Source organism: Hyaena hyaena, unplaced genomic scaffold, assembly GCF_003009895.1.
Source record: "Hyaena hyaena isolate Hyena2069 unplaced genomic scaffold, ASM300989v1 scaffold_396, whole genome shotgun sequence".
Lineage (NCBI taxonomy): Eukaryota > Metazoa > Chordata > Mammalia > Carnivora > Hyaenidae > Hyaena > Hyaena hyaena.
In genome coordinates, this window is record NW_024081027.1 from 775,533 (window position 1) to 799,388 (window position 23,856).

At 60.2% G+C, this 23,856-nt stretch overlaps 3 protein-coding genes across 3 annotated transcripts; 2 read left to right on the forward strand and 1 right to left on the reverse strand.

Annotated features, from left to right (window-relative positions):
* Positions 1–3,393: 3,393 nt before the first annotated feature.
* On the forward strand, positions 3,394–17,353 carry TIMM44 (translocase of inner mitochondrial membrane 44). Its single transcript, XM_039251589.1, has 13 exons — positions 3,394–3,482; positions 5,433–5,534; positions 8,527–8,697; positions 9,589–9,669; positions 10,437–10,586; positions 11,338–11,477; positions 11,744–11,829; positions 12,384–12,476; positions 12,569–12,693; positions 13,975–14,025; positions 15,975–16,064; positions 16,432–16,542; positions 16,820–17,353. The coding sequence occupies exons 1-13, from the start codon at positions 3,438–3,440 to the stop codon at positions 16,937–16,939; spliced, it is 1,365 nt and encodes a 454-aa protein (XP_039107520.1). The 5' UTR covers positions 3,394–3,437; the 3' UTR covers positions 16,940–17,353.
* Positions 17,354–17,930: 577 nt separating this feature from the next.
* On the forward strand, positions 17,931–19,506 carry CTXN1 (cortexin 1). The gene is made up of 2 exons (XM_039251565.1): positions 17,931–18,079; positions 18,453–19,506. The coding sequence occupies exon 2, from the start codon at positions 18,473–18,475 to the stop codon at positions 18,719–18,721; it is 249 nt and encodes an 82-aa protein (XP_039107496.1). The 5' UTR covers positions 17,931–18,079; positions 18,453–18,472; the 3' UTR covers positions 18,722–19,506.
* A 1,251-nt stretch (positions 19,507–20,757) lies between these two features.
* Positions 20,758–23,233, reverse strand: SNAPC2 (small nuclear RNA activating complex polypeptide 2). The gene is made up of 5 exons (XM_039251561.1): positions 23,037–23,233; positions 22,353–22,472; positions 22,108–22,176; positions 21,517–21,850; positions 20,758–21,425 (listed from the first exon to the last, which is right to left on the reverse strand). Exons 1-5 carry the CDS (start codon positions 23,217–23,219, stop codon positions 21,094–21,096), a joined length of 1,038 nt encoding a protein of 345 aa, XP_039107492.1. The 5' UTR covers positions 23,220–23,233; the 3' UTR covers positions 20,758–21,093.
* Positions 23,234–23,856: the final 623 nt, after the last annotated feature.

Genomic DNA, 23,856 nt, shown 5'->3' on the forward strand with positions numbered 1-23,856 from the left:
GGCCCTCTTTTACACCGCTGGATGGAAGTCGGCCACCGTGTTGGAGGCTGGCGCATGCCCACATGGGTCAAACACCGAAGAGGGTTACCAGCCTATGGCTAGTGAGAACTGGAGGCTCTTCGTCCAACAGCCAAGATCAAGAGCGGGAGCCTGGCATCAGGCTCTGTGCTGACAGCTCAGAGCCTAGGACTTGCTTCCGATTCCATGTCTCCCTCTCTCTCTGCCCCTCCCCTGCTCGGCCTCGGTTTCTCTCTCAAATATAAATATTAAAAAAAAAAAAAAGAATCTAAGCGAAGCACACGAGTGTTCATCGTACCATTCTTGCAACTTTTTGGTAGCTTTTAGATTTTCAAAAGGAAAAGGTGGAAAAACAAAGCACCCCCCTTCCTCCCCATATGTGCCTCTTTCTGTGCTTCTACACACAGCCAAGTTTCCTCCGAGGTGCCTGCACTCGCTCTCGCTATGTGCTGGCTAAAGGTTTAATAACTGGTCCTTCAAGCAAAACCAAAACCTCCTGGTCAGTAGTGTTTGCCAATTCCTGTGGTGTAAATATTCCCCCCGCCGCTGATTTCATGGCTACTCATGTGGCGTCACTGAACACCGAACTGGTAGAAGATACAGCAACACATGTAACTATTTCTGGCACACAGATGTGAAATGTGTAAATACCCTCACTAGCATGGCGAAGCAACATGTAGAAAAAAAATAATTAGGAAGTGTTGAGTTTTGGGGCGCCTGGGTGGCTCAGTCAGTCAAGTATCTGGGTCTTGATTTCAGCTCAGGTCATGATCTCATGGTTCATGGGTTCAAGCCCTGAGTCAGGCTCTGTGCTGATAGTTTGGAGCCTGATTGGGATTCCCCCTCTCTCTCTGCCCCACCCCCGTTCTTTCTTTGTCTCTCAAAAGAAATAATAAACTTTTTTTTTTTTAATGTTTTATTTATTTCTAGGAGAGATAGAGAGAGACAGCGTGAGCAGGGGAGGGTCAGAGAGAGAGGGAGTCACAGACTGAAACAGGCTCCAGGCTCTGAGCTGGCAGTCATCACAGAGCCCGACGCGGGGCTCGAACCCACGAACCGCGAGATCATGACCTAAGTGAAAGTCGGACGCTTAACCAACTAAGCCACCCAGGCGCCCCAAAAGAAATAATAAACTTAAAGAGAAAAGGAAGTGTTGAAATTTGAATATATATTACCTTTGTCTAAATATAATCCACTAGGGGCACCTGGGTGGCTCAGTCGGTTAAGTGTCCAACTTCGGCTCAGGTCATGATCTCACAGTTTGTGGGTTCGAACCCCGCATTGGGCTCTATGCTGATAGCTCAGAGCCTGGAGCCTGCTTCAGATTCTGTGTTTCCCTCTCTCTCTGCCCCTCCCCCGCTCACACTCTGTCTCTCTCTCAAAAATAAATGAACATTAAAAAAAATCTAAATATAGGGGCGCCTGGGTGGCTCAGTCGGTTAAGCGTCCGACTTTCGCTTAGGTCATGATCTCGCGGTTCGTGGGTTCGAGCCCCGCCTCGGGCTCTGTGCTGACTGCCAGCTCAGAGCCTGGAGCCTGTTCCAGTCTGTGACTCCCTCTCTCTCTGACCCTCCCCTGCTCACGCTGTCTCTCTCTCTCTCTCTCTCCTAGAAATAAATAAAAAGATTTTTAAAAAATCTAAATATAATCCACTTGGTCGGAAGTTTATACAATTAAACTTTTATTTTATTATTTACTGTTTAATTATTTTTGAGAGAGACAGACACAGAGGATGAGTAGAGGAGGGGCAGAGAGTGAGGGAGACAGATCCGAAGCAGGCCCCAGGCTCTGAGCTGTCAGCACAGAGCCCGGTGAGAGGCTTAAACCCACAAACTGTGAGATCATGACCTGAGCCAAAGGCAGACGCTCAACCAACTGTGCCACATAGGCGTCCCTACAATCAACTTTTAAATAATGGCTGTGTTTAACAACTAGCTCCAAAATCCCTAAAAATTTGACAGTTAGGTCTTGATAGCCAGTACAAGCTGGCTCCAGCACACCTCTGTAAAAAAAAAAAAATCTCAACCCACTGAACTCTGGCTTCCACAGCTAGCACTTAACCAACAGCGCTTGCTGGTCTCACCAGGGACCTCCATATTGCACGATGCCAAGGACAATGGACACAGGTCTGGCCTGGCCTGCCTTGCCTGAGGTCTGTGCAGCATTCAACACCGCCTACCCCACCCGCCTTCTCCGAGGCCCTCCAGGTGCCCTTCCTGCCTGCTGACCAGTCCTGCCCAGTCTACGTTAAGGATTCTTCTTCCTCCACTTTGGCCTTTCATGTACCCATTTGACACACTCCTTCCTGGGTGCCCTTGTCCAATTCCATGGCTTCAACTACAACGAAGAAGCCCAGGTCTTCTCAGCAACAAGCCTGTTTATCCCAACTACTTAACTAGCTTGCTCTTCTTGGAGTAAAGACGTTTCAAACAAAGCCAGAGCGGAAGACCCCCTCATCCCTTACTCCCACCTCGAGGTGGAGCTCCTGAGAGACGGAGGATCTGTCCTACCCTGAAGCCAGGAAGTGTTATGTTGCCTCCCTTTCAAGTCCCACAGACCCTGTCACAGTTTAGTAACTCAAAAGTCAACTCCCCCGAGATACCAGCTCCCCATCCCTCCTAGACTCAGGCTGCATGGCCATGTTAAGGTACCGCCACGTGGTGGCGGCATTCTCCAAATGGAAAATCCTATCTAAGTGCTAAAAAGACAAAGGCCTAATCTTCTTTAGGGCAACGTGTGTCAGTTCACGCGGATTCCACGGAGGAGTGGCCTCCACTCAGCCTGGTCTTCATTTTCCTGTTCTGGACTAAAACCAACAGGCGCTTTCTCGAAGTGCTGTACAAAGTGGGCTCCTTTGCTCTCGCTCTTGGAGCAGCTCACTTGCCCGTCGGTCGGTCACAGTAGGTCACTGTCAGTGAGAGCCAGGGTCAATCACTACTGGGCTGGTCCGCGGGTCAATCAGTCAGAATCCAATCGAGCCGATCCCTGAGGTCAGTCGCTCTACTCGTCTTTCCGGACAATGGAATCTTGCACGATCTGACTGGGAGATCACCTCTCCGGACGGGACAGAATTCACGTCCTCACGGTCCGCCCCTTCGCAGCCTCATCCAACCATAGGTCTCTGCCTCAAAAAAGTGCCCGCCCTCAGGTGACGTCAAGACGCATGCCCCGCCTTCCCAAAATCCTGCCCTATCAGAGGCCTGGCTCTCTAGGAATCTCTAGCTCATTAGGTCCCGCCCCTATGCCAGACCACTTTCCAAGGCTCCGCCCCCAAGGGAACCCTGTCAAATCAGAGGCCGTTCCCTCTCCGAAGCCCCGCCCCTAAGCTCGGCCTTTCCCAGACCCACGCCGCGCCACATAGACGCGGCGGATGACGCCATCAGGCCGCGTCGTAAGAAGGTCACACGGAATCCTGCAACATGGCGGCGGCGGCGCTGCGGGGAGGCTGGTGCCGCTGCCCGCAGGTAAGGGGACGTGCGGGGTCGGGTGGGGGATTGGGGGCGGGCCTAGGGAGCTCCCAGCCCGTGACCTCCAGGGCTTTTTTCTCCTCAGCCCTTTGGCCCTCTCGACCCTTCCTTGAGCTCGGCAGGAGACTTGGGGTTGGGTCGTTGGGTCGGCCGGGGCCGGGGTCCCGGAGCGACGCTTGGAATTGAGGGGCTGAGCGTGCCGGGTTCGAGGCGGCCGTGCGCTGAGCCCGGCGGGCGGCGAATCTCCCCTCACTTCCTGCTCAGACTCCACGTGCACCGGAGAGTGCACGGTGGCCCCGGCTCCTCGTGGAGAAACAGCCGGGAGAAGACAAGATATCGTGACAGTCACGGCTCCCGTTTATGTGCCAGGTCCTCTACTGAGAGCGTTTCCTGCACTGCTCCTCCTAACCCTCCGTGTGGAAGTGCGGGAGGTAGTTCTCGTCCTGGCTTAGAGCTGGAGTTTGTAGGGCTAGTGGGAGTTAAAGCGTGTACAGCGCGCCCAGCAAACAGTAGTACTTCACGTTGCTGCTGCTTGTTGCCGTTTCGCAGGTTTGGAAACTGGGGCTCAGAAAGGTTAAGCAACCTGCCCACAGTCTCAGCTCGTGTGGTAAGTTGACCCCATCCAAAGCCTAGGTCAGACTCCCTGCCGTGCTAGGCTCTGGATGAAGGAAAGTGTCTCATAGGGATCCTAGTGTGGGGAGGAAGAAGCTGTCTTGACTCCAGGCTGATTTTTTTCTCCCTTAGCTACTTGTCTCTTCAGTCAGGGTTTAGAGATTGAATTTACACGTGTTTGGATCTGGGCACAAGACCGGTTGGGAACCAGCCTCAGGTTTGGGCTTTCAAGTTCATTGAGTAATCTCTACCCCCAACGTGGGCTTCAGACTCATGACCCTGGAGACCAGGAGTCTCCTGCTGTTCTGACCAAGCCAGCCAGGTGCCCCAGGAGTAGTTATAGGAGTGCCCTTCAAGTAGTTATAGGAGATGGTGGCATTTGCATGAGTTTGGGGTGTTGCTTAGAGTTCCTGGAGACAGGAGGTGTGGAACAGGGAGAGGAAAGGCCCAGGGAATGTGGAAATGGAAGAGTGGTCATTGGCATCAGTGTGCCTGGCTCCGCGCTGGGTGCAACATTGAGCATGACCTTCACCGGCCCTTCTCTTAGGGAGCTTCAGTTCTTCATTTGGTAGGAGAAGAAATGCCTTTCACATGATGTTATTAATGCCTTCGCCCAGGTGTTTCCTCTTGCATCCCAACCCTGGACCAGGATCTGGTAGGTTTCTTCCAAGACTGTGCCTGGAACAAGTTACCTGTGTTTTACCTCTGAAAGCCCAGGTCTCTGGTCTTCCCAGGCTGGTGGGGTAGGGTTGTGAGAGAAGCCTGCTTACTGCCAGCATCGAGGCTCTTGGGTGCCCATTTCAGCCTAATGAGATTAAATCAGACTGGCACGTTTAGTCTTCTTCCACCGTAGATTGGCATTTCCTGGGACTCATCTGGTTTCTCCCAAGTTCAGAGGCAGGAAAGTAGATATGGACCCTGGAGGTGCAGATCCAGTGTCTTCTTTTCCACAAGATTCCATTGGCTTCTCAGAATTCAGCAAGGTGGTAGGGTGTCTGAGATGCTGCAGGCATGCGGTAAAAATCGGCAAATGATGGGGTGGCCGGGTGGCCCAGTCAGCTAAGCATCTGGCTTTGGCTCAGTTCATGATCTCATGGTTTGTGGGTTTGAGCCCAGCATCGGGCTCTGTGCTGACAGCTCAGAGGCTGGAGCCTGCTTCGGATTCTGTGTCTCCCTCCGTCTCTTCCCCTCTCCTGCTCACACTCTCTCTCTCAAAAATAAACATTAAAAAAAAATTGGCAAATGAGTCTCGGATGACCCCTACACTTTAGTGTGGCTTGCTTACTTCCTAGTGACCTTACCTGAATGGATCTTTCTGTTTTCTCCCCTGATTAGCGATGCCTCGGCAGTGGAGTTCTGTTTTTGTCCAGCCACAACCTGATGCCGCTGCGCGGTGGGGCCTATAAGATACGCCGGCCCGGTGGAGAGCTGCCTCTGGTGAGTGCCTCGGGATGCCAGCAGGCGGAGAGCGGGGGAAGGTCTGAAAGATCAGACCTGGTAGACAGGAGACAGGGTTGCAGGACGTTGCCCCCACTGGCAGGGGCCGCTGATTGGCATTCCACACCCAAGGCCTTCAGGGTCACAGAACCCAGCGCGCTGGTGCTCTCGGGATCCTGGGAAGTGCATGGCATTACCAGGGGTGGAGCTCCTGCCTGACAAAGAGGCAGTCTCCGTTCTTGTGGCTGGAAAGGCATCCCTGTCCTAAGCTGAAATCCATCTCCCTGTGGCTCCTCCCTTTTCTGGGTGACAGCCCTCCAGGCATTTGAGCGGAGTCCCCTCACCCCCGGGGCTCAGTTTCCCATTTCCGTTGTTCCTCATGGCCGGCGTTTTCTAGAGCTTTTGTCCTCCCCATCAGTCGTCTTCAGCCACACTGCTTTCTGGTGGTGCATTCCCAGCACAGGGAAGAAAGCCCGGCACCAGATATACTTCCCCGCACCCACCACCCTTCCCTCCCCCTGAGTCTCCTCTCAGCCAGCTGAGACTCTCACATGGGCCTTATCTCCCTAGTCCCCTCCTTGCGCCTTTGTGGGTGTGGAACGTGCGCTGGGGCCTTTCCTCTTAGCCACCACCTCTGTGTGCGGCTGCGAGGTGGCGCGGTCCCACACAGTCTTAGAACGGAGACGCCCCCCAGGGAAAGGCTGGCCACACTGGCCTCACGTTCTCTCTCCGGAGCCCCCTCTCGCCACACTGGGGGAGCAGGGATCTGAACCGGGCTCAGTGTGACCCTGAAGCCTGTGTCTTGGGCAGTGTACGACACTGGTGCTTGTGCCTACAGGAGGGCCGTGGCCTTGCTTCTGGCCTCCCTAGGCCCTGGCTTTCTGGGTGTGTTGGGTTTTCCTACGAGGGAGGCCCTGAGCTTATTTGGGCTCTGGGTGACGGGGGTCCTGTGGGTTGACAAGGGAGGTTTGTGAGCCCAGCCTCGGGGTGACATGTGAGTTCCAACGTGGGACTTGAGAGTGGCCCCCAAGGAAGAAGTTATCCAGCCCCAGAAGCCCAGGGAGTGGAGCCCTATGCTAGCTGCTTCCGGATACGGGACCACAGGGTCCTTTCAGCTGCAGCCCTGGACAGGGGCCCCTTTGGGTGCGCATGTTTGAATCTCCATGAGGATTCCAAACTGCGCCTGGATCTGTTGGAGGAGACTGGTACTTTATTTATTTATGTATTATTATTTTTAATGTTTTATTTATTTCTGAGAGAGACAGGGTGAGCAGGGGAGGGTCAGAGAGAGAGGGAGATACAGAATCTGAAACAGGCTCCAGGCTCTGAGCTGTCAGTACAGAGCCCAACGCGGGGTTTGAACCCACGAACCGTGAGCTCATGACCTGAGCCGAAGTCAGACGCCCAACCGACTGAGCCACCCAGACGCCCCTACTTTGTTTTGTTTTTAATAGACTTCATCCTTTTGAGCACTTTTAGATGTACAGAAAACTTGAGCAGGAAGTACAGAGAGTTTCCATCAACCTCCTGACCCTTCTCCTCCCACCTGGGCCTGTCTTTCCCGCAGGCTGAATGTAGGTTTGGTACAGCTGGGCAGCCGGTACTGATACATTGTTATTAACCGAGGTCCGTAGTTGACCTTCATGTTCCTGCTGGGAGCTCATTCCGGGAGTTTGGACAGAGTAGTCTCACTGCCCGGAAGCTTCTCTTTTGCTCTGCCCGTTCATCTCCCCAGCCCCTGACAACCACTGATCCTTTTACTGGTTTCACCTTTTCCAGAATATCCTAGAGTGGGGATCACGCCGCCTGCAGTCTCTTCACACCAGGTTCTCCTACTTAGTAATATGCATTTGAGGTTCCTCTGTGTCTTTTTTTTTTTTTTTAAGCTTATTTATTTTGAGAGAGAGCACAGTTCGGGTAGGAACAGAGAGAGATAAGGAGAGAAAATCCCAAGTAGGCTCCTTGCTGTCAGCACAGAGCCGGATATGGGGCTTGAACTCACGAAACTTGAGACTGTGACCTGAGCCAAAATCAACTGATGGAGCCACCCAGGTACCCCCTCTGTGTCTTTTTTTTAAATTGAGATGTTGATACATAACGTGTAAGACCTCAACATCTTTTCATGGCTTGCTAACTGGTTCCTTTTTATTACTGAATAATAAAGAAACTGGATGTTGCACAGTTTATCCCCTGATGCCTTTTTTTTTTTTAATATTTATTTTGAGACAGAGAGAAAGTGCACAACCTGGGTGAGGGGTCAGAGAAAGGGAGAGAGAATCCCAAGCAGTCTCTGCACTGTCTGTTCAGAGCCTGATGCAGAGCTTCATCTCCTGAAACATGGGATCATGACCTGAGCCGAAATCAAGAATCAGACAGTTGGGGCGCCTGGGTGGCTCAGTTGGTTAAGTGTCTGACTTCGGCTCAGGTCATGATCTCACGGTTAATGGGTTCAAGCCCCGTGTCGGGCTCTGTGCTGACAGCTCAGAGACTGGAGCCTGCTTCAAGTTCTGTGTCTCTCTCTCTCTCTGCCCCCTCCCAGCTTATGCTCAGTCTCTCTGTCTCAAAAATAAGTAAACACTAAAAAAGAAAAAAAAAAAAGAGTCGGACACTTAAATCAACTGAGCCACCTGGGCGTCCCTCACGTGATGCTTTTTTTTTTTTTTTTTAATGTTTTTATTTATTTCTGAGAGAGAGAGACAACGTGAGCAGGGGAGGGTCAGAGAGAGAGGGAGACACAGAATCCAAAACAGGCTCCAGGCGCAGAGCTGGCTGTCAGCACAGAGCCCGACGCAGGGCTCGAACCCACGAACTGTGAGATCATGACCTGAGCCGAAGTCGGACGCTTAACCGACTGAGCCATCCAGGCGCCCCAACGTGATGCTTTTTTAACTTGACCTTTGTAGCTCACAATGGAGGTAGCTGTTCATTGTGAAATCTGTATCAGCACAGGGGAGAAAGTAAAAATCCTTTGTTTCTTTTACATTCTTTCCAGTCCAAATCCTATTCTTCTGGAAACAGGAAAGGCTTTCTCTCTGGCTTGCTAGATAATATCAAACAAGAATTAGCCAAAAACAAAGAAATGAAAGAAAGTATAAAGAAGTTCCGGGACGAGGCCCGCAAGCTGGAGGAGTCCGATGCGCTGCGGGAGGCCAGGAGGAAATATGTGAGTCCCTTGGCTTCCACCCAGAGCCGCGCGGTGGGGGAAGGTGACGTCACCCACCGACCGGGGGGCAAGGGGACAGGAGCCAGGTGCCAGCCCCCCGCTTCTGCGGCGACACCAAGCCACGTCCTCTGCACACCAGCGGCGCCAGCTTCTTCTGGAAGTTTGTGAGAGACGCCGGGTCTCGGCGCCCTCCCCGACCTCCTGGGTTGGGGTCAGGCTGTGTGGGCTCCCCCAGTGACCCCTTGAGCCGCAGGTGTGAGATGTGCTGCCCCTGAGCCGGTTGCGGCCCCCCGAGAGAAGCAGGTGGCAAGCGGGTGACGCCTCTGGTGTGATTGTTAATTGCCACATGTCTTACTGGGCGGCCTCCAGGCGCCCGCCGTGCCCAGTGGTCCGGCAGCCGTGGCCGCATGCGGGCTCTGCGAGGTGGGGCCCTGTCCTGGTCTCCCCAGCGGGCACCCGCTCCAGGTCCCGTGGTGATTTGTTCTTTTGGCTCCCCTCTGAGGGCCCCCCTCCCCCACAGACGAGCACCTATCTTTCCAGTAAGGAAGAGGAGCGAGCTGAGGGGGAGGGGTGCTGGGGGCAGAGCAAGCCAAGGTGGGTGGGACTGTGGCTGTGGGCGATCTGGTAGCTGCAGGGGTGCAGAGCAAGGGGCAGGACAGTGTGGATGAGGCAGGGTGGGGGGCAAGATCACCCCCGCACCTAATGAGAGACTGGAGAGCTGGGCCTTGGGGGTCTCCATCCGTCAGCCCCCAGCTGCTCTTGAAAGCAAGGCTGTGGGGCCGAGAGGGGGCTGGGGTTCTCAGGCAGGTTGTGGGGGGGGCTTGCTGCTCAGAAAATGCTTCCTCTAAGACAACTGTGTGGTGACAAAGGGAAACAACCTCCCTCCCGTAGAAAAGCATTGAATCGGAAACCGTGCGGACAAGCGAGGTGATCAGGAAGAAGCTGGGGGAGATCACAGGCACTGTGAAGGAGGTAATGGTCCCTCCCCCCGCCCCCCCCCCCCACTTCCCCGGGCCATCTGCTCCTCGCCTCTGGAAGGAGAGCCATGCTGGAAGCCGCAGGCAGAGCCGGCGCCTGGGCGGGGCGTGACTTGGCACCATGGAGGAGAGGCGTGGGTGGTGAGCCCGGGGAGAGCCAGCCTGGCCGGGCGGCTTCCGGAATTGGGATGCGCGCCCCCCACCCGCCCAGGATGGAGGGCCAAGTCCGGCCGGCCTGTGTGCCCTATAGCTCACTGCTGGCACTAGACGCCTTCACACATCTGTGCTACTAGGAAGGGCCTGTGACTTCGTCCTGCCCCAAACAGGGAAGGGCTGCTTGGCTCCAGGTGAGGGGAGATGGGGAGGGGGGTGTTGGGAGGCCAGGGGCTTGCTTTCTGTTGCCTGTTTTGCTTTGTTCTGGGCGGAAGAGAGGGGCAGGGCTCTGCCCTGTTCTGAGCCGCCTGTGAGGGTCTGAGGCCAGTCTAGCGTTGGGCACAGGCTCTTTGAACCTTTTATCCCCAAGCTGCTGCTCGTGCTCGTTCCGGGGAGAGCCCATTTGACCTGGTGTCCAGCCCAGAGCCCAGGGGTCCAGCACTGCAGGCCTTGTGCACGCTGCACCCGAGTGTCGGGGCCCCACAGGCCAGACGCGTTCAGAGCGTCTGTCCCCACCTGTTGAAGGACTGGGCTGGTCTTAACTCCGGGGGTGCTTGTGTGGGCCCCAGGGGGTGCTGTGCTGACACCCCCATCCCTCAGTCTCAGTAGAGTCTCGATGAAGTTGGTAAAAGTGACCTTGGCCGGAAGATCAAGGAGAGCGTGGAGGAAGCCGCCAAGACTGCCAAGCAGTCGGCAGAGTCAGTGTCCAAGGGCAGCGAGAAGCTGGGCAGGACTGCCGCCTTCAGAGCCCTCTCCCAGGTGGGTCGGGCCGGGGCTCACAGCCTGGCCTGCTCAGAGTCTGGAGCCAGAGTTCTCAGTGGTGAGCTCAGTCCTGGAGAGGCAGCCCCCCCGCCCCAGCACCAGGACCGAGTTCTGCTCCCTGCTCGGTGGCCTTGAGCAAGTCGCAGGCCCTAGTCATTGCAGGTTAATGCATGGAGAGCCTCCCAGCCACTAACACCCTCAGCCTGTGTCCATAAACCAGGGACCTGTTGTACTCAGGGCGACCTGAGGTCCTGATTCATTCTGCAACACCTGTTGAATCTTCCCACATGCTGGGCCCTCTGCTCCCCACAAGGGCCACAGGATAGAAAGTCCAACTTCCTGCCCTTGAGGGGCCTGGGGGACCCAGAGCGGGGTGAGCAGTTCCTGATCGACATGTGACAGGGCAACATACAGGGGAGGGGGAGGCCCTCCAGAGGGGAGGCGTGCACAGTTAGCACGGCCAGAGCCCCTGCGGTGAGGCTGGGGAGAAGAGGGGGGCAGCCAAAGAAAAGCGGGGCCCGTCTGGAACAGCCCTGTGGTCCATGGAGGGAAGTCAGGCAGGGTGCTCGGAGCCACGTGACCTCGAGACCGGGGGAAGCCGAGGCCCTGGGGTGCCATCGGGCCCTGGATTGGGGTTCCCAGCAGACACCCTCCTGACTTGGGGCACAAACGCACAGGCCCCCAGCTGTGGTCTGCAGTGTCGGGAAGGTCCTGAGCGCCCACCCTGGGGCCGGCTGCTTTCCTCCAGGGGGTGGAGTCCGTGAAGAAGGAGATTGACGACAGCGTGCTGGGGCAGACCGGGCCCTATCGGAGGCCGGAGCGCCTCAGGAAGAGGAAGGAGTTTGCGGGAGAGAAGTTCAAGGAAGAGAAGGTGTTCGAGCCCAATGAGTAGGTAGCCAGGCGGCCGGTGCCCCCACTTCGCTCCCGCCCCACTCCACACTCATACTGTTGCTGTCTGAGCGCCTCTGGAATGTTCCTACCCAAGTCAGTTCGTTCTCCAGCCTCGGTTCTGCTCAGGAGTTCCTGCCCCCCTGAGAACTGGGGGGAGGTAGTGGGTGGTGGGAAGGGGAGACAGGAGGCAGACACCGAGGCAGGGGGGTGGACTGCCCGCAGGAGGGCCCTCGCCGCTGCTCAGCACCACCCCGTCTCCGCAGGGAAGCCGTGGGGGTCGTGCTGCACAAGGACTCCAGGTGGTACCAGCAGTGGAGAGACTTCCGGGACAACAACGTGGTATTTAATCGTGAGTGTTTGGGTCCCGGAGACCCTGCTGACAGCGCAGCCGTGCCAGCGGACGCCTGCCGAGTGCTTCCGGTGCGCTGGGCACCAGCCAGAGCCCCACTTTACACAGGAGGAGACCAGGGTCAGAGAGGACCAGCCACTTCCACAGGATCGTCCGGCCAGGGAGCAGCGGGGCACAGGCCGGCGGGCAGCCGGGTACACGTCCGCAGCTGCAGCAGGGCGGCCGGTCTGCCTCCATGAGAGGCTCCCTCCTAGGGCGGGACAGGAGGCACTGGTGGGGCTTCCCGGGTGCCAGCCAGAGCACCGCCGTGCAGCACGCCCTGTCCCTTGTCCTGTGACAGTTGCTAGAGGCCAGTTTCCTTGGTAGTGAGAGCCCTATGCCTCGTGGTTCACCCGGCCCCTCGGCCCACCCCCTAGGAAGCCAGCTGAGAGCACCCCCCACTGCTAGCTTACCCTGCCTGTTCGGGGAGTAGGCTGCTTGAGGAGCCTCCGGAAGTCATGGAGTAGGGGTGTGTCCCAGGAGGGGACCCCTGACCTCAGCCCACGTCCTGGCAGGGTTCTTCGAGATGAAGATGAAGTATGACGAGAGTGACAACGCACTCATCCGGGCGTCCCGTGCGCTGACAGACAAGGTCACTGACCTGCTGGGTGAGTGGGCTGCCCCCGGACTATCCCTCCCACCTGGGCTGGCAGCAGGGATGGTCCCGGGCCCCAGCCCACTCCCGACTCGATGCCTCCAGGGGGCCTGTTCTCGAAGACGGAGATGTCAGAGGTGCTCACAGAGATCCTGCGAGTCGACCCCGCCTTTGACAAGGAGCGGTTCCTGCGACAGTGTGAGAGCGACATCATCCCCAACGTGCTGGAGGTGGGCGCCGCGCCTGGCGTATCCTGGGCGCTGCCCGCCTCCCGTCTCCCCGGGCTCCAGATTGACCCGCTGTGCATGTCGCCCAGGCTGCGGCCTGATGAAAACCGCTGCCACCGGGGGCAGAGGTCTCTCCGGCCTTCAGAGGCCTCGCGCCCCCGACACCCGCCCCTTGTTAGTCCCGCACCTCTGCGACGGCACCCAGGTTCCCTTTCACGAGGTCCGGCAGCAGCTCCTGCTTTCCTGACACCCAGCCTGGAGCCTCCTGTCTGGTTCCCCTCGTGACCTCGTGAAGCAGGTGCCCGGAGCCTCCAGTGAGCGGCTGCTGGGGCTGCAGCTCCTCCTCCCAGGGGCCGGGTCCCCTCCCTGGCGGAATCCCGAATCCCACCTTTTGGCCCCTCTTGGTTCATGACCGAGGAGGGGGTGGCTTGCTCGAGGCCCCGCCACACCCCGCACTGCACAGGGCCCCTGCCCACAGTTGACTGTCTCCACCCAGCCGTGTCTGCTCCTCTAGCCCCAGGGACGCGGCCTGAACCTGGGTGTCTGCCAGGCCTTTGGAAGGGCCTGATGAGATCACAGAAAGGCCCCACCCCCCCCCTCCCCGCCCCGGTGGATTCCTGTCCCCGCCCCCCCCGGCCAGATTCCTGTCACACACACCCCCCCCCCCCCCCCCCCCCCCCCCCCCCCCCCCCCGCCTCCTCCATCCCACGGGCCTTCCTGTGGTCCCCTCCTAATTTCCCACCCCCTACACCACTGTGGGCAGGGCCAGCAGGAGGGAGAGAGGGGGCGCTCCCTTAAAGTAGCAGCCCCAGCAGGCAAGTGAGGACGTCACAGCCCCCAGCCTGCCCCTAGTTGTCTTCTCTCTGGCCCTGGGCTCCTCCCTCGCCTTCGGTAGGTCAACCCCGCCTCCAAGTTCCTGCAGAGGCAACCCCTCTGGCACCTTAGGGGGCCGCCCCGGGACCCCTCCTCTGCCTCTGTCCTGACACCCCCAGCACTAATGGAGCTGGAATGCGGCTCCCACCTCCCTGGCTCAGCTTCCCAGCCTGGCCGAGCCCGGCACACCGCCGCCTTCCACACCACCGCACACGGGGCCCTTGAGGCCACCCTGGGCTGCCGGGGGTCACACACGCAGGCTCTTGGTCCCCAGGACCTGGGGAGGGGCATCTGTTGCTGCTGCCCGATCCGAGGCCCCCTGCTTCCCAGCCGGAGCCTATAGGGCAGGACCTCCGCCTAGACAGCCTCCTCTTAGTCTCGAGCTTATTTTTGTTTGTTTTTCCCTTTTAGGCCATGATTTCTGGAGAGCTTGAGATTCTCAAAGATTGGTGTTATGAAGCTGTGAGTACTTCTTTGTTTCTTTTTACTTTTTCTATTTAGGTCTAAGAACAATTGGTCGGGAAGTCTGTTTGGGCAGAGCCGGGAAGGGGTGACAGGGTCCGGTGTCCTGCTTGTGGGGGGACCCGAGGGTCCAGGGCTGGGCAGAAAGGGGCCACGAATAGCTGGGGGGGAGGCGGGGGCTGTGACCTTCCCTCAGCGCGCAGGGGTCTCACATGGTGGCGGTGGGTGCTGGCTGGCAAGCAGCCCGAGGGCACGCGCCCCCTCTCGTCCCTGGGCCATGTCATAGGCATCACGAGGGTACTGTGCGAGCACAGACGCAGCAGCGCTCCAGAACGCACGGAACGCTGGCTGGACTCATTATAGCTGTTCTCACTTTGAGTTCCCGAAACATAGATCAAAACAGTCAGTGATAAGATTTCCCGCATGGGGAGGAGCCGTGTGTCCTGATGAGGCCGGCGGCTCCCCAGAGTCGGTGCTCATGGTCCCCGGGCCCCACGGCGCCAGGCCGCGGACCCAGGTCAGCCGTCCCTGGGAGCACACCCTGTCCGCCTGGCCCTGGCAGCCGCCTGTTGGCCACCTCGACTCACCCTGCTCGCTCCCTGACCTGTGTCTTCATGGGGTTTTTTCTAGCGAATGTGTATTGAGCAATCCAGAGCCTTTTTTGGCTGATCTATTCTGCTTCCAGCTCACAAACAACTTGGAGAAAGCAGAGGAGAAGATGTCAGATTTTTTTTTTTTTAATACTCCCCTGCGCGGTGACTAATCCAGCAGGCATTTAGGAGTGTGTGGTGGTGGTTTTTTCTTCTTCTTTTTTTTAATGCTTTGGGATCATTAGGCTGTGGATGATTATCTTTGCCAGAGAGCTGCTGGGGTCCCTGGAAATGCACCTGAAATGCAGGTGCTGCCAGGAGTGTGTGTGTGTGTGTGTGTTTATTTAAGTGTTTGTTTATCTTTGAGGGACAGAGTGAGAGCAGAGGAGGGGCAGAAAGAGAGGGAGATACAGAATCTGAAACAGGCTCCAGGGTCTGAGCTGTCAGCACAGAGCCCGACTCAGGACTTGAACCCATGACCTGTGAGATCATGACCTGAGCTGAAGTTGGCTGCTCAACCGTCTGAGCCACCCAGGCACCCCCAGAAGTGTTTCTTAAATGCCATTTTTAAGAACCACACAGGAAATAGGATTGGCACCATTTTTTTTCTTGGTGGATCAGTTACTTCTATAAAAAGTGTTAATTGGAATGGCTTCCAGCATAGCTGCTGAGTCCAGAGAAGCCTCCAGCAAAAAGGTGCAAGGTGGCACGCGTGTCCTGGGCCTTGGGAGCAGGCCCAGTGGGGCTGGAGGTGCCATCGGGGTGTTGCCATCCCATGGGAAGAACGGGCTGCCTGTGGCCAGTAGCTTCCCATCGGGGCTGGTCAGTGAGGAGGAGACTGACCGAGGGAGCTCATTTCAGATCAGCTGCGGGTTAGGGCAAATCCTAGAAAACGCGTTTGATTCCAGGCCAAGATTCATAGTGCGGTAAAATGGGAAGTCCAAGATCAGGCAGCGAGGCCTCAACTTCCCTCCAGGCATGGGTCTCAGATCCTGTTGCAGGAAAATTACCTACTTTACTGATTAGTACCAATTCCATTTGGGAGTCTCGATGCAGCGCTATCTTTCTAACAAGGGGGTATGATTCGGGCCAGCAAATGGGCGGCACTGGCCTCCCCGCTTGGACCTGCGCTCCTGGCATCTGCCACTCCTGGCAGAGCACTCGCAGGCACCAGCGGCCGTTTCTGGAAGGTGCAGGCGCAGAAAGCCCGGAATAGGGCGGTGAGCCTGTCCGCCGGGACGGATTCCCAGGATGGCGCTCACGGCGCCTGGGCTCGCCAGCGGGTGCAGCACGGCACCTTGGTGGGGCTTGCACGCGTGCGGGCCCGGCTGCAGGGGTGTGTCTGGCTTCCCTCCGCAGACCTACAGCCAGCTGGCCCACCCGATCCAGCAGGCCAAGGCACTGGGCCTGCAGTTCCACTCCCGCATCCTGGACATCGACAACATCGACGTGAGTGTCTCTTGGGTGGCGGGGGCGCAGAGCTGAAGGCATGCCAGCCTCTGTTTCTGCTACCCCTGCCATGTGCAGGAGTGGTCCCTCTGTGAGGCCTTGCACGCCCACCCAGCCCCGGCCTGGGTAACAAGGAGCCACTGGCGTCTGGGGAGGCTGCCTGGATTCTTAGGAGTTCAGACTCTGGCTCATGTTGGGAAGGGTCCCGTGGATAACCCCCACCCGGGGACGGGCAGCTCCAAGGGGTTCTTCTGGGGCTGGGGCCGCCTCCTGGGAAGTGGGGCCTTCCCACCAGCCATAGGCGAGCATCGGGGAAGGGGCGAGGCCGCTCTCTGAAGCCCACCCGCCCTGTCTGCTCCCCCTGCAGTTGGCCATGGGCAAGATGATGGAGCAGGGGCCTGTGCTGATCATCACCTTCCAGGCCCAGCTGGTGATGGTGATCAAGAACCCCAAAGGCGAGGTGGTGGAGGGCGACCCGGTGAGTGAGGGAGGGTGGCTGGTGCAAGGCCGCCTGGTGGCAGCCTCCAGCCACCTCGCACTGACAGTCGGGAGGTGGTGTGACTGTGCGGGAACAGCGGGCCGCGTCCTGACAAGTCTGGGGGTGACTGACTCTGTGTGAAGGCCTCATTGTCGCCTCTGGACCCCAGACCCCGGCTGACGCGCCAGCCCGGCTCCTCGGTCCCTCCCGGCATCCCCTGTGTTCCGCCTGCCCCTCCCACAGTCCCCCGCGCGCCTCACCCTCCCCGCCTCCGCAGGACAAGGTGCTGCGCATGCTGTACGTGTGGGCGCTCTGTCGAGACCAGGACGAGCTCAACCCCTACGCGGCCTGGCGGCTCCTGGACATCTCGGCGTCTAGCACGGAGCAGGTCCTCTGAGCGTGGTGGCCACGAGCAGAGGCTTCTGGGCTGGATCAGCACGCGGTGGTCACACAGAGGGCTGGTGTCCGCCTGTCGCAGCGCCTCTGGGGAAGCCAGGACTATCCGGTCTCCCAGGGTGGCTACAAAACCAGCTGGATGGGGAAGGGGGGGCCCCCGGCACTGCCCCTGTCCCCCTGGGGGGGGGGGGTGCTGGGCGGGGTCAGCGCGGTGCACAGGCCACATGGTGCCAAGAGGCCCCCTGGCCCAGGGGCTCCAGGGGGCAGGACAGCAGGTCCCTGCCGCTCAGAGTAGCCTACAGGCCGCTCCAGCCAGGCCATTTTGGCTCCATTTTTTATTTGAACAGCGCCCTTATTATCCTGTGTATATGCCTGAGGTTTGAAAATAATAAAACGCCAAAGTGCAGGAGAGCAACTTGGGTGGTCCGAGGTGTTTGTCACTGGGGTGGGAGACAGCTAGGACCGAGGATAGGTTGTGGGAGCTGGCCAGGTGGGCACAGGAGGTGGTCAAGGTCGCCGAAGGAACTGCAGCCCTAGACTTGCCTGGTCAGGACCTTGCCCCCCTGGGGAGGGGGTCCTCTCCGCAAGAGCTGGGGAGCTTTTCTGAGGCCTGGCTGGGATCTCGGAGGGTTGGGGTCCCTGGGGCTGGAGGAGCTTGAGTGCCTATATGATTCGGGGGGGCTGCGGCATTGGGATCCCCCCAGCAGGACGTCTGATTGAGGGGTCTGTCACATAGGTGCCGAAGTCGGCCTGGGGCCGCCTGGGGTTCTCGTCGGGGTGGGGTGGGCGAGGTCCTGGGTGCTCAGGCTCCCCCGCGACCAGGGTCTCCCAGGCGCCTGCGGGCGGGAGCGCTGTTCTCCCGGAGGCCGGGGCGGGGTCGCGAGCCCGTGCGCCGCTCCCTGCGCAGCCTCCGCCCCCCGCGGCGGCCCCGCCCCCCGTCGCCATGGGAACGGCCGCGGCGGCCCGGCTAGCGCGCGGCTCGCCTGCCTCGGTCTCTGGCGCTCCAGGGGCGGGTGGGGTGGGCTGAGCTGGGGCCGCCGCCGCCGTCGCCGCGGGAGAGAGACCGAGAGCGGAGCCGGCGCGGGTCCCGGAAGAGAGCGCAGCCGCCGGACGCTCGGCTGCCGTCCCGGTCCAGGCCAGGGTGAGGGGCGCGGCGGGGCGGGGGCGGTGGGGGAGGGGTCGCCGGGACGCCGGGAACAAAGGGAGCCGGGCGGGGGACAGGGTTTCGCCGCGCCGCCCGGGCCGTGCGTTCGCACCTGTTGTACGCGGGCTGGCCGGGCCCGGGCTCCCTCTCCCCACTCTCAGCACCCCCACCTGCGCGCACGACCGGAGTTGGGTCCCCGAGTGCCTGCGGCGGCGTGCCCGAGGCCCGGGCTTGGGCGTAGCCGGGGGACGGAGGCCCGGGCGGGGGCTGGATCCCGGCAAGGTCAGGGGGCGGAGGCAGGAGGGGGCGGCGCAGGGGCGGGAAGGCGCAGCCTCATCCCTGCGCCCCGGGCGGGCCCCTCCTCCGGCAGGGCGCGCGGCGATGTGAGCCATGAGCGCGACGTGGACTCTGTCCCCCGAGCCGCTGCCGCCGTCGACGGGGCCCCCGGTGGGCGCGGGCCTGGACGCGGAGCAGCGCACGGTGTTCGCCTTCGTACTCTGCCTGCTCGTGGTGCTGGTGCTGCTGATGGTGCGCTGCGTGCGCATCCTGCTCGACCCCTACAGCCGCATGCCCGCCTCGTCCTGGACCGACCACAAGGAGGCGCTCGAGCGCGGACAGTTCGACTACGCGCTGGTCTGAGTGGAGCGGGGCTTCTCTCCGAGGGCCGACCCGACGCGGGCGCCGCCTGACCGGGATGGCGCTCAGGATCCCACCCCAGATCCTAGCCCAAGGCGGGGAGGGCGTTAGAAGTCCGGCTCCTCCCCCTCAGACCCCTCCCATCTTTCCTGCCGGCCTGGCCGGAGCCCCACTTCGTGCCTTTATCCCACCCCGCCCTGGCTCCCTGCCTCACCGGCCCGGCTGGTCCCCGACTGGCTCCCCGCGACTGGGAAGAGGACCCCTCCCCCACCCCTAGGCGTATTGGTGGCTCCGCTATAGTCCTGCCGCAGAGCATGAGTGTCGTGTCCATTCCCTGATGCGGGGGACCCCCGTGTCCTCCCTCCCTCCCCCGTGGTCTGGCCGTCCTCACTCCCCCAACCCCGACCCGACCCCCACCCTCCGTAAGTGTTGAGCTGCTCCTGCGGGACGGGCTCTCCTGGGCCCACGGGGTGGACACTGCATACAAGTGTGCCCTGCGCGGCCTGCCCGGGAGGAGACTGGAGAGCAACCACGGCTGTGGTGTCCAGGATGCGCGGCGCCTTCGGTGGGAGCAGAGTGCGGGCAGGTTCTCTCCAGCTCCAGCCCAGGCCCCAGGACGGGTCAGCGCCCCCCCTCAGTCACCACCTATGCCTCGCATTGGCGCTCCTGCCACTTCCCCCGCCCCCTCCTCCCATCCCCCACCTCGGCCTTCCCCATGCCTTCTCCCTCCTCCCAGCTCCTGAGCCATTGGTGAAAATAAAAGCTATTAATGAGCGCTTACTACATGCCACGCAGCGTGTGAGTTGACGTGCCCTACGCATGACCTGTTCCTTCTTGGGGACCCAGAGTGAGGCCTGTTAGCATCCCTGTTCTACAGGCAAGGGGATGAAGGTCCAGGCAGCCCGAGTGACTAGTCTGTATTAAGTGGCTGGAATTTGAACCCAGGTCTAACTTCCACCCGCTCTTAATAGCTGCCCCGTGCTGCCAAGACAGCCAGACCACATTCTGGGGGTGACCAAGGTACAAGCTGGGTGCCGCCAGCTCCATGCATAGCCAAGACCCACCTCCCTTCTTTCCCTTGACTTGAGGCAACTAGGGGCTGCGGAATAAATGGGGGCTTAGCCGGGGGAGGGAGCTGGAGGTGGCAGCGACCACACCTGCAACCGCAAAGTCCCTGAGAGCCTGGTCCCCGCTGGCCACCGGCACACGTGCACTCTGGGAACTGTGGTGCTGGAGGCAGGGAGTGGGCCGGCTCTGCTCCACCCGCCTGGGAGCCGTGTTTGTGCCCCGGGGGAGCCGTGTGCAATGTGTGTGGGGAGCAGCGGGCGCTTCTATAAAAGGAAGGCTGTGTGAATGCACGGGCTCTGCGAACAGAATTTACCAGCTCCCACAGGACTAGTTAGGCTGGGGGGGGGGGGGCAGTGCTGTGGGAGGATGCTCAGTTCCCCTGCCACACTCTCCCCAACCCGTCCCGAATCTACACCCCCAGGCAGGCGGATGAAGGGGGACCCCTTGCTGGGAGACCCAGCGGCCAGGGCCCTGCCTCTACCCAGCTCAGCTCCTCCCTCCCTGCTCCTAAGGCCCCTCCAGCTCCCCCCCTCCCCGCTCCTTGCTTCCCTAAGGCCACCTCAGGGACTCTCCTCCCTCCCACCTCCCGCCACAGGAGGCCCCTGCCCACTCCTACCCCTTGGCCCCTACCTGGGGCCTGGCTCCTCCCACCTGCCTACTCTGCTGGCTTCTCCCCTTCATCTGTGTGATGTGAGGTCTCCTGCTCTGAAAACCTTTCACTCACACCTGTCAGGATCAGGCCTCTGTCCTCTACACGGTCCCCAAAGGTCCCACTCACGGCCAGCCCAAGGTCACTCCAGGTGGCACCGAACCGGACCTGGTCGCGGCAGCCTTTAGTGAGGACTGGCCTTCCTCCCTGCATGCCCCCGACTGGGTGCCTGGGACCCAGCTCTGGCGCTCCTACCTCTGGCTTCTCCTTCTGGCACTTGGGGCCTCCACCCCCATCTTTAATGCACAGAAAAAGGGAGAAGGCAGATTGACAAGAACTTTACTCACAGGTACAGGACACAGCATACAGCATGTAGGAAGAGACAGGAGCTGGGGGAGGGGGGCTGGATTTGACACTGGCTTTAGCCAAGCCTGCCTGGCCAGAGCCACCTCAGTTCCATGGCCAAACGCCTGTCCAGCTGCGCTTGTTGCGGACAGCCCCGCCGGATCAGCCGGCCTAATAGCTACCCTAGAACGCCCACGGTGTCCAGTACCTTCTGCCACGACTGATGACAACCCAGTGCCAGCCCAGGCAGGACTGAGGGCCAGGGGCTCACAGACGTCCGGTGTGTCCTCTGCCTGCTCTGGTTGGTGTCCCTTCACCTTGCAGGGGTGGCTGCCTGGCCCAGAAATTCCAGGGGCACCAGGAACGGGTTCAGGGGGCAGACCCCAGCTGCTTGCCAAGCAGACCTTGGTTCACTGGGCGCAGCATTGTCAGGGCCCCGGGGCATGGCCTGGCTGGCCTCCCCCTGCCCCCTGGGGCTCGTCCCACCATTCTCAGCCCCGGGTCCCAGGCCCTCAGCAGCGGGGTCCAGCTGGGGGGCCGTCAGGCGCGCGTACGTATTCGACAGATGTTTCATCAGGGCGGCGCAGGGGAGGCTGGTCAGCTCCTCCGGAAGTGCCAGCAGCAGGTCAAGGACCACGGCTGCCTCTGGTAACGGATGGAGAGGAGAAGGGTGAGGGGAGGGCGGGGCTTGCTACCTGGGACTCCCGCCCGCTCAGCCCCTGCCCATTATCCTCACCGGCTGCAGAAAGTTCGGGGCCCTGGCAACTGCGAGAGATGGAGGACAGATATTTGTAGATCTTCTCAAAGTCCACGGAGAAGTCTCCTTCAGCCGATGGGTCGGCCAGGGATTCGCAAGGCGCCTCGGGGGCGGGGTCATTTGTCTCAGGGGCGGGACCAGAGGCCTCAGGGGCGGGACCATTCGTTTTGGGGTCGGAGCCAGGGGTCTCAGGGCTTGAGTCCTCCCGCCCTCCAGGGGCGCTGAGCAGCAGTTGCCTCTCACGCGCCTGTGTAGGTTTGGGGGGCTTGGAGTGCAGGAGGCTGGTGGGCTCTGTGGCTGCGATGGTGAGCACCTGGCGGGAAGAGACATGAGGGAGGGGAAGGCACAGTCCTCCCATCAGCCACCCCCCTACCCTGCACAAGGCTGAGCCCTCCACTTCCACCTGCTCACCGTCCTCTGTTAGGCGTCACATTCAGGTGAAGCCTCAGAAGCCGGGTCGCTGGGGCTCAGCGTGTTCCGTGACTGGCTGGGGTCACAAAGCTGGAAAGGGGAAGGTTCCAGGACCCCAGCCCCCCTTATTTAGACATGTACATGTACACCCCATCCTACCTGTGAGAAGGCCACAGTCAGGGCTTCCTCCAGCGGGCCTGTTAGCTTCTCGGCCAGATCCATCCATACCTGGATGGGGAGGCCGTAAAGTACACGGTGGGCCTAGGGATCAACCCTCAGGGGTCCCCAAGCCCTGCCCCTCCCGGGGATCCCTGACCAGGTTATCACCCTCCACCCCCACCCCCCGCAACACCCACACCACGTCCCAGGGGCCAGCCGTGGGGGGGCACGTTGTCCTGCCTCACCTCGATGGGGGCCGGGGTCTGTGTTTCCCGACGTCTTGGACCCTGCGGGCCACCTGGATGCACCCTCTGAATGGCCTCCCGGGCCACGCGGCCCTTGAGCTGCCGCAGGAAGTCCCGGATCTGGGGAAGAGAGCAGGCCAAATGGGCTTTCTATACGCCTGGGGCTGGGGAGAGAAGCCACAGCCGACCGCCTGCTCCAGGACCGGCACCGCTCTCTAGCCTACCGCTAGGTGTTAAGGATCTCAGTGACTCTGCACGGGGACGAGGCCCCAGATGCGACCAGCCACTCAGTAAGAGGTAAGGCCCAGGTCAGTTCGGGTTCCTCCCCGCAGCCAGGGCCCACCCCCTGCTAAGTACTACCCCATTCACCTCCCCGCTTCACCCATTCGGCCTCGTTTCCTCTCACTTCTGCCTCACTCCCGCCAGGCCCCGATGCCCTTTCCGCCCAGTTCCTGGCCTCCACTCCGCCTTATAGAGTCCGACTTCTCAGCCTCTCCCACTCTCAGCCTCCACCTTGCCCCGCCCCTCATCCTCACATACGCCCCGCCCCCAGCCTTGCTCCCATGTTCACCCCGCCCCCAGCATCGCGCGCGTCCCGCCCACGCCACGCCCTTCGACCGCAAGGATGCTCCGCCCACATCCTAATCCCGCCTCCAGCCCCGCGTCCTTGCCAGGACCCCTCACCTCGGCCTCGCTGCGGCCCGGCAGCTCTCGAGCCAGCTCAGCGGCGTCCGGCTCCGGCTGGCCCTGCCGCGCCTGCAGCAGTCGTAGCAGCTGCCGCTTCTCGCGAGCGCTCCAGGCCGCAGGGCCGGTCGCCTCACCCAGATAGCGCGCCGGGGCCGCTCGCCGCCGCTGTGGAGGCTTCATGCCGGCGGGGGCGGAGTCGGCGCTCCGGGCACGTTTCCCTGGTAGGCGGGGTTACGGGGGCCGCTGGGATCAAAAAGTGCGGCGCGGAGGCGAAAACAGATGGGGGCGTGGCTCCGCGTTTGCGGCCAAAAGGATGGAGAGACTGGCCTGAGAACCGAGGCGGGGACGAATGAGACACACACACCCCTCCCCGCCTGCATTTTATCTCATTCGAGAACTGGAGCCGAGACCGTAGATCTCGTGCCCTTCCCTCCATTCCTGTGACGCTCCTGTGCGCTTTGTTTCTCCAAAAGGAGTGGACCCTGGCTGGAAGGCAGCTGTCCAGTCGTAGCCAAGATCCTGGGCTGTGGGGTCCTGACCTAGAGCAAGTGATTTGGCCGAGTCTCGCCTCAGTTTACTCATTTGTAAAATGAGGTAGTCCTGCTCAAGGGAAGGGAAGAACTGGGACAGGAGACGTTTATTTAAGAGCTCTAGACCATGGGGCGCCTGGGTGGCTTAGTCGGTTAAGCGTCCGACTTTCGCTTAGGTCATGATCTCGCGGTTCGTGGGTTCGAGCCCCGCGTTGGGCTCTGTGCTGACTGCCAGCTCAGAGCCTGGAGCCTGATTCGGAGTCTGTGTCTCCCTCTCTCTCTGACCC